At 37.5% G+C, this 12,314-nt stretch overlaps 1 protein-coding gene across 1 annotated transcript in view; it reads left to right on the top strand.

Moving 5' to 3' along the window:
• Window positions 1-12,314, top strand: part of Slo2 (slowpoke 2) — a 199,289-nt gene that overhangs the window by 167,287 nt on the left and 19,688 nt on the right. Inside the window, exons 8-13 of the mRNA XM_076762347.1 lie at window positions 5,787-5,970; window positions 8,171-8,335; window positions 8,880-9,100; window positions 9,367-9,564; window positions 9,692-9,918; window positions 10,405-10,914. Coding sequence (XP_076618462.1) covers window positions 5,787-5,970; window positions 8,171-8,335; window positions 8,880-9,100; window positions 9,367-9,564; window positions 9,692-9,918; window positions 10,405-10,914 — 1,505 coding nt within the window. The remainder of the gene's footprint in view (window positions 1-5,786; window positions 5,971-8,170; window positions 8,336-8,879; window positions 9,101-9,366; window positions 9,565-9,691; window positions 9,919-10,404; window positions 10,915-12,314) is intronic.

Raw genomic sequence — 12,314 nt, 5'->3', positions numbered from 1 at the left:
TAATCCTCCGGGGGATGAGGGTAGCTTCCGAAATTCTTGGACAGATTCGACCGTGTAGAAGTCGGGTTTTGGTGGAAATTGTCGATCGACTTGACAGCGTGTGCATCGGAATCTACGCGCAAAATTCAGAAATCGAAGGAATTCGAACACGTTGGTTATATATTAAATAATGTAATCTTTATTTAGGTCATTTATTTGAAAAAATTTATTCGATTTGCAATCGTTTCAAGATTTTACTCAACTATTAATAAAAACTTGTGTTCTCGAAATGGCGTACCTAATCCTATTTGCTAAACAAAATTGGCCGAAATTCAGAAATCGAAAGAATTCGAATACGTTGGTTATATTAAATAATATTTATTAATGTGAAAATTTATTGGGTTTGCAATCGTTTAAAGATTTTACTAGTTTTACTTTAATTAATAAAAACTTGTGTTCTCGGAATAGCGTATCTAATCCTATTTGTTTCCGAAAGCAGTCCCGTAGCTTACATATCGTCAAATTTCTCGCGATACGAGCTTTATGCAGACACTCAGACAGAAGGAACCCTTTGGAGTGATAAAGCGAAAGCAGTAAAGATGTAGTAAAATGTAAACATCGAGTAAAGCAATGAAACGCCACGGTACCGTTACAAAATGAAACGAGGCAATAATTTAAATCCGAGGGACGCTTGATTCGACTATAAAAAGAATCCTGTACAACGGTACAAATATGTACCGTTGACGAATAAAAATTTACAGAAGGGAATCTGAACGTAACATTTAATTAATTCGAGGACGACATCGTAATCGAATTTTTCGAACCCAAAAAATTTTGTCTAATCTCTGCGTTGTTTGTTGGCTGATTTCTATTATATTGGTCCTATAAAGGTGATTAGGAAACTAATTTATTCGAAGAAGTTTATTCGTTTAGTCGTTTATTCGCACTGTTAAATAGCAGGGGACATTTAATGAGCAAAATTTATTATCTTCCGGTTCAGTTATTGCGACCGACTAGACGTTATCTATTTCACTGTCACCGAGAAACTCGCTCGACGTTCGCCTTACGAATGGCTTGTCGTACTTACAAGATGTATAGTTACGCGGACGCTTTGTTACAGCGACTACTTGTGGAGTTTACAGGAAACGGAGTTACTACATCCGTTTTCTTGAAGATAAATAGGATAAGATTAGAGGATAGAGAATTATTGTCTAAATTTTAGTATTCAGGGATGATTCGAATGAATATTACACTGTTACGAAACTGTTGAGATACGGGGACTCGATGCTGAATAGGCCAGTCGAGATGCATGTATTCGTCGATTCGTGGAAACGATGAAAACGCGGTATCAAAAACGTCCGAAAGTAATAAGGTCGGAAGTATGTAAACGATAGCTTGCAGGGTTATTTAAAAAAAGAAGGACTACAGAACGTAAAAACAGATGAAACGGCACGGTGCATGATCCTAGATGCAAATATGGAGAAAAAATAGTGGGTTGAGGCAGTAAATACCGCCAACTGCTTGTAAAGCAGGTTACCGACGAAAGCGACCGGCAAAACACCATATGAATTATGGTATTCGAGATTGTCAGATGTCGGAAACATAAATACCTTGAGTTGTAACGCGTGTGTACGTATTCCGATAGAGTGGAGAAAGAAGCTGGACGATAAGGCTGAAAAATTCATGTTCGTCGACCACTCGGAGGAATTATAGCCGTTTCGGTAACTGGACGTTGAAACGAATCAACGATCAACATCGTACAGAATGCAACGAGGTCGTATTTCACGAGATGAAAATCCAGAAGAACAATTCGGGAAATACGGAAAGATAATAGACTTGAAAAAGATTCCAGCACTTAATTTCATGCAATGATTTCCAAATAAACATAGAAGGCAGCATAAATTATAACAGTTGTTATGTTTATTGAATAGAGGATGAGAAGTCCTTTAAAACGAGACTTGTTTCAAATCGATAACGTAATTAGTTCCGGAGATATAAAGGTTCGAAGCGTCTTAAGTTTCATTGTTTACGTCGTGAGGTCAATGAACTTTCACTACGGCCTTGTCAAGGTCGTCGACCGTCGTCACGTTAGACGGAGATAGAGATAATCGAATTAAAAAATTATCCTTTCATATAAATTACGATATCTCCAAAACGGAAAGTCGGATCGCCAAAAATCAAAAATCATTTTAAAAAGGAAGGTTTACCGCTTCTGATGATGGCTCAATTATGGAGAAACCCCTAGTAGTTTCGGAATTGCACGCGTGCGAAGTTTTAATGCTTTCAATATGCGTTATTTGTCTATTTATGAAAATATTCCAATCTGTAAGTAAATTATTCGAATAGTTTCATTCGTAACAATTCTATTAAATGTTTTCGACGTTACTAACGATAATTATTTAATGGAATTTCGTTTGCTTTGATAGTCTGTTGGCCCTTATTTAACAGGACTAATACGATTTCGATTAAGCCGGTTAAATGAACTGTCGAAATTTGGATATATATTCGACGAGAGATAATCGGCTTTGCGGAGCTGGGCTGAACACAAAATTACGATTGATAGGAAATCGAACAGTGATTTTGTATTCCAAGTTTTTGGAGCAACGATAACTTGGTGTTGCAAGAAACTTCAAGTAATATTTCTCTCTTTTCAAGAAAGTGGCTCGTATTACTCGAATTTGAACGAAAAGAATTGTTCTTTACTAAATTGACATCTTTTTCTAACATTACTATCGTGTAATTATGCACAGTGTATCTTCTGTGTAACAAATATTCCTATAACTTAATTTTAGGTATAATTAAAATGCCAACTGTATCATCCTGTTGCTCATTTTATTTCACTCTGTTTATAGGAGTTGTATTTCAGTTTCTCTTGCATCTCACAATATGTAAACAAAATTAATTACTCATTATTTAAGGTCTTCACGAAATTTTCATGCATAAACTTAAAATGTTCCATCGAAATTGTACAATAATACACTCGTAATTTAAATTCTTTAGACGATGATAGGATGGCGAAACGATTAAGCGTCATGAGCATGATAAAAAAAGTTAATTGAAATTCCAGTATTAAACCGTAAAATGGCGAGCATATTTCTCGTAAAATTTGTCGGATTTTTCAGCATTCCACCGGTGCAATAAGTAAGAGAAATATCATTCCTTGACGAATTAAGAGAGCACGAACCTAAGCGGTTTGCTTAATCCTCTTGAAGCTTCCTTTTTAAAAATATGGTCAGCTTCAAAATTTTCAATTTCAATTTGTTTTCTTTCTTTCCTGGTACGATCGCTTTCACACTATTCTTGTTGATAATAAAATGGCAGGTCTATACAAAATACAACGCTGAAAAACAACGAAGCAGGCAGCGTGTCGCAAAAACGAAATTGCATCGTGAAATAAAAATGGTGCTGCAACGATCTTAAATCTGCACTGCCAATTCACTGTTTCGTTCGCCTCTCTTTATTTTCTGACGCGTCGTACAACGCGTTTCTCTTTCGGCCTTTCAAAGCTGAAATATTGTCACAGCGTAACAAGAGACTCTCTTTTTCAATTCTTTCCCGAAAAGACAGGAACTTCAAAGTTGTTCTGCCTTCAACTTGTACAGAGTGTTTCGTCAAGTATGGGCATGATATCGAGAAGTAACATAGCGCGCAAAAGTAATAAATATTTTTCACAAATATTTACGAACATGCGAACGAAACAAACAAATGAACAGGCGAGCAAAAATTCTAAAAATGTCTCATGAAACATGGAATAGCAACATCAAACAGGGAAAATGTTTACATCAACTTCTTTATTACTTTCGTGTACCGTATTCGTCCCAGAATTTACGTCCACATTTTCAAAGCAAAATATAAAGGGCATCGTTTCGTGAATGTAAATCAAAGACCAACTTTTGCTGACCAAAATTGAAATTAGACTGACGGTGAATTATGGTGAAACATAATCTGTCGATACCATTCTCCGGATTGCAGTGAAAATGCACATAAAATCGCAGTAAATTCGTATAGAGTGTCCCAAAAAGACGACACATCGTATCTTAATTATATTCTCTGTTTTAGCATTTTGCTCTTTGTAATAGAATAAGGTTGCGAACAATTGTTCTATGAAGATTTGCGAGGGATCAAAACGTCATAAATGATACGAAGGTCTAACCACCAACGATCAATAATAAATTGCTCGGAAAAGAACTGAAACGCTATTTTTATTCACACCTAGATTTGAACTACGGCGACTATAGACTTACTTCAACGAAGGACATGCATTTACATGGACATTTTCCATTGTTTTCAAGTGCTAAACGAATCTCTGAAATATTTTCCACGCATTACAAGACACACTGTGCATCACGCATGCCAAACACGCGGTTCGATCAATTATCGTCCGCTCTGAGCACTAATTTTATAATAACGTAATACATTAATAATGTTAATATATCGTATACGCTACATTTCACACGTAACATTTATTTAATTTATTTTTTCCATTAGTGTCGTCGATAACAGGGCAATAAAAATTTGAACAAAGACGATAGCGATTTTGAAATATCAGAAATATTTCTAATCTCAGAACTACACTGATATTTCGATTCTTTTGCCGCGTGCGTCGACGCAGTCAAACAAAACGAAAAGCGTCTAATTACAAAGCAATATTGTTGGCTCCCTTACTATTCAACGTGTTTTTCGCTTTGCTCGCGTGCGAATACTGTTCAAATCAATGTTTGGAAAAATATGAGAACTACAAGAATCATGCTTCGAACACGTTTATTGGAATTTTTATTTTATCAGAGAAATTGAGGCCTTCGTTTACGGGGATCTCCGTCCTTCGAGTTTTGAAAAATCGTTTCTTATATTCTCTTACATTTCAACCGTTTAGGGATATTATATTTTCCAAGTGATTAATACTCATAACCTCCCATTCTTCTTTTTAGACTTTTTGTAAGTTCCTACAGTCCTATTCATCCTATAAATTTTCTGTAGGATTTGGATACAATATTGTGGGGGTGTAAAACTTTCGAGCAATCGTGTAGCGAGTATTCATGCCTTATGCATAAGATCAATCTCTCGATAGAATGTAAAAGTTCTGCGAGTGTCCCTCATTTTATCGGCACTTGGTACTAAATTATTTTGCAATAAATTTAAATGTTTACCCCGATCGTATCCGCCTCCTCCGTCTAGCTTGTTCTTTTCTCGTTGTATATAAAAACGTTTCAACGATTGAAAAAGTATATTCGTAACGATGAGTGGAATTGTTCTCGCGCAACTAAAGACTCTCGTAGAGGAAACCTCCAATTATCATAAATTCGTGCCAAGTACTCTCGAATGGTTCGTCCAAACGTTATTTGAACCGCGGAGGATCGTTCGAATCCGAAAATATCGCGTAGGAAAATTAAGATACGACCGCGATGACGAAATCGTACGCCCAAAGGAAGGGGGAAAAGGAACTAGGTAGAGAGATATAGGACTAAATATCGATAGAAAAATGAGGTTACATGCATAATGGAAGCACGTCGTTTATGAATGTTGTTCGTTAGAGTGGCTTGCTCTTCCGGTAGGTCCTCCACCTTTCCTCGAATCCTTTGCTTTCGTCGTTCCTGCGAGATGAAAGGGTCTCGAAACGCGTCCCAGGATACTCGAGGATGCGGCTAATTGTACGATCGGCTTCGACGATTGCGTCAGGAGGACGCATTCAGCGACAAACTCAAATTACTACCGTACAGTTGCCCCTCCACGATGATTTTAATAACCCTGGGAACCGTAATTACGCGGGATACGATCTGAGATGGCACTTTTCAATCTGGTGTTTTCAGCGTATGCGGGATCCAACACTTTCAGAGAGCGGGGCACAGGCATTTGAATCTGTTTCAAAGCACGTACTACGTGGTGGTCACGTTTTCCACGGTCGGTTACGGGGACTTTGTACCTGACATTTGGCCTTCGCAGCTTTACATGGTCATCATGATCTGCGTTGCTCTCATCGTTCTACCTACACAGGTACGTATCCTCCAAATCCTCCTTTACACATTCTTTAACCGAGAATTCTTCAAGCATCGTTTCACCTTTCGTTCAGTATTCATTGTTCAGTATCTAAGATATACATTAATAATAAGATTTTTTCAAAAATAAAAGTACCCACTTTTCTTGATTTACAACGAAAATTTTGCTGGGATCATGAAAGAGCCCAGTGCGCCATTCCAGAGTTAATCTTAATCCTACGAGGTTGCGACTTTGCGCCACACATCCAATTTAAGTGGCATTTCTTCCTGAAAGCTTTAAGTCGTAAATGTAAATTTCTAAAATCGGTTTTTTTATTATTCACCGTGCGTCGTTAAGTACAATTTTCCCTGTAAGACGCTGAGCTTGGTTCCTGTACCGTGATATAATTGCGAATAAAACGTTGTAATTTTCTTTTAATATTTGAATATTACGCTCTCGAATTACGCGCTTGAAAGAATTTCAGTAAATTGTTGCAGAATCTTTTATTGGTTCGAAATATGCACAGATCGCGTCAAACTTGAAAGATCATGGTGTGACAGTTCAGGGTTAAGTCGAAAATAGATCATGCGACGATCGTCACTGATAGATTTACTATATACGTCTATCTAGCTTATTTTTGCTCGGCAGATTACGGGTCGAATATGGAAAATCCATGCATTCGTGCGAAAAATATGCGCTTATGCAAAACATATGCAAAACGTGCGGAATGAAAACTATAGTTTTAAAATTCTCGAATGACGAACAGATTTCTGTACAGGTCCATAACTTTAATTATTTTCTAAAAGAATATGCATACATATACACGGTGAAATATATCACACTATATCTGATGATAATAATATTCTCGAATTTTAATTCTTTAACTAATGAATGAACTGAAAGTCGATAAAAAAATATTTACTTTCGAATCGAACAGTTACTTATTTTCTCCGAGATAATGAAAGTAATCTACCACCCTGTAGAAGTGCCCTATATAAGCATTTACTATTTTATTTTTATGCAAATGCATTCATTCAGCTATTGTCTATAGTACACAAAGCTTTGGTTTCTTTTTGCAAATATATCAATGGCCGTCGGTTCTTTTGACTCGGCGTTAACGCTATACTGATTTAACGATCCTTTTTACGATATTTAACTGGTTGCTCCGCTATAAGGAACCGCATAAAGGCAGGAGGTATTCGACATTTATTTCTTGCTATTCACAACTCAAAGAATATTTATCATTCCTAGAATTACCGATCGTATAAAACTTTTATCTCGTACTTAACGTCAAATGTTTCGGGCGGAACGATCCCATGTTTCTCGGTAATCGTATAAATAAAATCGATCCTGTCTCGACTATTGTCTCGCAGAATACCTTACAATAAAATAGAATGTAACGCCAAATGTGTTTTATATCATTTTGTTGCTCTAAACAGATAAATTGTACAGCGAAAAATAAATCAAACAGCTCTTGACATCGAATATAAATTAATTCCATCAAATAGTATTGCTCGTATTTTTACAACGACGTTACACAAGGTAATAAAGGAGAAAATATTTATTAAGTATAAATTTAACATCGCTTTGACAGCACCCAAACAGAAACGAAACATTCTTTTCTCTTAGCGTGAATGGGAAATATGTATTCCAGAGTGTCATAAATTATTTCCTTTAAATTTAATTCCATTTAATCTCCATTCCATTTCCCAATATAAAAACGAATTTCGCCGTGAATTTTTCAAGTTTCGACAAAATCCGGCGGTAGAACGCGGACCAAAATTGCCCCGTGGGGAAATTAATTAGTACACGCCAGTGACAAACGCGTAATTAAATCGACTCACTGTGGAACCTAACTAAAATATGTATGCTTCCCTACTTGTTGCCCGAGGTCATTGACTAATGACGAGGGATCGAGCCAAAGGCCAGATGTCGAACTCCAATGGAGATTCTGATGACAGTGATAACCGTTCATTTCATATGTCAAACCTGTCAGTAACACGTGATACACGAATATTCCGTTCAGCGCTATATTCTTAGGTCACGTATGTACAGGCTGTTCGACTACTAGTGGTAATTAAAGCAAAGTAATCGTCCATGAGAGTGATTTAACAGGCAAAAATAAGAAGGAAATCAAAAAGAAAATTAGATAAACAAAATCGAACGTGTATCGATGCAGTATTTGTGGCGTCTAATTTCGTCGTTATTTCCGTTACAGTTCGAGCAGCTGGCTTTCACGTGGATGGAAAGACAAAAGCTGGGCGGCTCGTATTCGTCCCACAGAGCACAGAGCGAGAAACACGTGGTGGTCTGCAGTACGACGCTGCAAGCCGACACCATCATGGATTTTCTAAACGAGTTTTACGCCCACCCTTTGCTACAGGTTAGAAATTCGACCAGAAAATTGCTCTCATTACTTTCAGCATCGCTTAATTTACATTTCTTTCCTTTCACGATTAGTCGTACTCGATCACTATACGCGGCGAGTTCTCGAATTACACGGATTTACGTCCTGTACAAATTTAAATAAAGGATAAATAGAATGAAATATTTTACAATAAATATATTTAACTGTTGGGGCGAATAAACGTTATAAATAAATTGCTGTATTTTGTGCATACTTCTATTCACATATTAAATATTTCTTCGGCCTTTTCTTTCGCGAAGCAATACGCACGATTTTGCGTAACTTCAATTAATTTTTATGACGAGAATTTAGTACCAAACTACATTAACTTTTCAAAATGAATTAACTGCGTGAGTGGGGGACTCATCGTGTTCGAAAAATTCACGAACACGATTTTGAAGATTCGTAACAGCTCTGTTACACTAGAAAATTTTGTGATAAATTCAACGTGACCATGAAATTTAAATCCTTTGGGAACGTGTTCAACAGAAGCTTGACGGATGATTTTAATTACATTTAGGACTATTACGTGGTACTGTTGTCACCAATGGAACTGGATACCACAATGCGAATGATTTTACAGGTGCCCATCTGGGCACAAAGGGTAATCTACATTCAAGGATCGTGTCTGAAAGATAACGATCTCACCAGGGCCAGAATGAACGAAGCGGAAGCCTGCTTCGTTCTTGCAGCCAGAAATTATGCCGATAAAACCGCCGCTGACGAACACACGATACTTAGGTTAGTCGAATCGTGAAATCAGTTAATAAGAAGTCGTATAATTAAATGTAAAAAGGTTGGTCAAATAGAAAGACACCGAACTTTGTTTGATAAATGTCACTTTACAAAGAAGAATACGAGATAATTTATATAACTGAAAAAAATTAAAAATATAAGAAACAGTAGGTGTTCAGACGTAGTGGCTTAAAAATAATTGACTTTTTTCTATGCTAAGGGAAAGGTACGAAATCTTAGCTTGTGACGAGTATGTTTGCGATTGATGGCAGGTCATGGGCGGTGAAGGACTTTGCACCAAACGTTCCTCAGTACGTTCAAATCTTCCGTCCGGAAAACAAGCTTCACGTGAAATTCGCGGAGCACGTGGTGTGCGAGGACGAGTTCAAATACGCCCTTTTGGCGAACAACTGCACGTGTCCTGGTGCATCGACCTTGGTCACCCTTTTGCTGCACACTTCCAGAGGACAGTGAGTTGACGGATATTCGCAAAAATTCAAAACAGAAATAGATTTTAACGTGAACCCGTTCGATATTGCGTAGCATCGAACTTTATCGAAATTTATCCGAGAAAGGGAACTCTTTCTTTTTCTTCAGGGAAGGTCAGCAATCGCAAGAAGAATGGCATAGGCTGTACGGTAAATGTTCTGGAAACGAGATTTATCACATTATTCTCGGGGATTCTCGGTTTTTCGGCGAGTACGAGGGCAAATCCTTCACTTACGCGTCCTTCCACAGTCATCGTAAATATGGGGTGGCGCTGGTCGCTGTCAGACCGGCGGAACTTCCGGAATTTTACGAGGACACCATCCTCTTAAATCCTGGTAACTATTATATTAATATCCCCTCACTGTCGCAGTATTTTCAACTTCTTAAAAGCTACGGAACGATGCCATATGGCTCGTCGAAGGTTCATTCTCCACCCTCTTTTAAGTACATTTTTAAATCTTTTACGTTGCAACTTTTTTATAGTCATAGGGTAGAAAATAATCCTTCGCGTTTACTCGTGAAACGGAATTAATGTAAGAAACTTGTAGAGAGATCGTAAAATTCCATCTGCTGAGAGGCTCGTAATAATTGAAATCCAAACGAAGTGTTTAATGCTTCGATTAATTCTACAAAATTGTAAAAATAATGTTTGAATGGTACCTCGACGAATCTGTTAATTATGTTTCGTTCCACCCTACTAACTTAGCTTTTTTTTAATACTCGACCTGAATATACTTCCTACGACTGTTCATATTTTGGACTGTTCAAAAATTTTGAATAACTCTATCGATCGCCGTGACCTTCGTTCTCCGGTGATCCAGGTCCGCGTCACATAATGAAGAAAACCGACACCTGCTATTACATGAGCATTACGAAGGAGGAGAACTCCGCGTTCGTGGTGGCGAATAATCAGAGCGTGACGGGTACGGAGGGCACGCAGGTGATCGTCGACACGAAAACCGACGGGACGGGAAACAGCGGGACGACAGGGAACACGACCGCCAACAACAGCACGGCGATGAATTCTGGAACAAGCGCGGGAATGACGACGACCACGACGACGATATCCACCAGCTGCACGATCGCCGGCGGCGATGGGAACGGTACAGCAAACAAGCCCGGTGCCAACGAGCACCGTCGCTATTCCAACAGTTGTAACAATGCGCTGAACGAAACAGCTTGCTGCAGACAGGAGACGACCTGTACGGGGCCCCGTGGACAGAACGTGCACGGTACACAGGCTCACAGGGCCCCACAGGTTATTTTGCAGGTCCTCCCTAGCACGCCCACACCACTCGAACACCACAACATAATCGCATCCGATGTCCACCGTGAGTGTCGCATGCGCTTGCCTTCTATTCTTTCTTCTTCCGTTTTCCTTATCTTTTTCACCATTTATTACTCGTCTCTGTGTACATTATTTTTTTAATCGTACACCCCACGACAATTAGATACCACGCTATTGAATTGCATTTACTTTTTGGAAGGAGCAATCGTTCGATTAGTAATTTGAATTAAATTTGGAAAACACTGAATAAATATAATTTCGTAATATATAAAAATTATCGAGCTCCTGTTAACTGTTGCTCTGATTTTTTCACTGTTCTTCACGAAGAGTGTAATCGTAGCTGACAGAAAGTTTCTCTTAATATTAGAAACATGGAACGTTAAAAAAGTTAGAAAAGATGTAACAAGTACATAACGAAACCAAAAACTCCGAAATATTCAGAAATAATTCGTACCAAAGAAAAATTGCAGAAACAAAAATTCCAAATAAATCTGATATTAATTGAAAAGTACATTCTTATCGTAAACACAAAGTCAAAGTAAACGTATACGGGCTTGTTCCATTTATTTTACGAATTGTGTAAAACGTTGGCGTACGCTATCTTTTTGTCGTGGATTGTACGGTGATGGCTACGGTTTGCTCTTCCTTTTTATTCGCGTGGATTCGTGGAGAATAATACGGGGATCTCGGAGAGGCTGATTTGCGTGCTATGGTGATGGTAATTCGTCTGTGTATATTTTTGGGCGTACTTTGTGGCAAATGCTTCTTTGCTTGAGTGGATGAACATCTGAACCGTAGGGCTCTTAACGTTATTGGAATATACTAACTACTTTTTTTGTGTTATATAACTGTGTATTCATCGTAACGTATCTACAATTGTTTAACAACTGACGGTTTCGATAAAGTCGTAGACGAAATTAACTAGTTTCTGACTGCCAACAAGTTACAGTAGTAAAAACATTTAAACGAATCGAATATTGCGTATATTTTCAAAGCAATATATTTTAACCAGATATTTAACAAGAACCATTTATTAATTATTGTCTTAAAAATCCTGTGACTCATTTGCTATTGTATTTTCTAAATTGTAGTATGGAGTTTAAATAATTTCACTTGAATATGTAACAATTTTAAATACGAAGTTACTTTTCTATTTATTTATATATATTATTGCATTATCTATTTTCTAGATGGCATGCTTCAGCATGGCTGCTTGTTCTAACATACGGAATGCTTTATTGCATAGTGGTTGATACAACTGCTTATTGTTAAAAGAAATACATTTACATGCGTGATCTTATCTGAATCGATCCTCTGATTGTAAATAGCTCAATACATTTTGCGTAGCCCATTCATTATGTAAAGTTACGAGAGGTCTTAATATATAAAATATTTATTTTTACTATTAATAAATGGGTTAAAGCAACATACACAAGGAAGAAA

Source organism: Colletes latitarsis, chromosome 1 (assembly GCF_051014445.1).
Source record: "Colletes latitarsis isolate SP2378_abdomen chromosome 1, iyColLati1, whole genome shotgun sequence".
Classification (NCBI taxonomy): Eukaryota; Metazoa; Arthropoda; class Insecta; order Hymenoptera; family Colletidae; genus Colletes; species Colletes latitarsis.
This window is presented reverse-complemented; position numbering and strand designations above follow the sequence as displayed.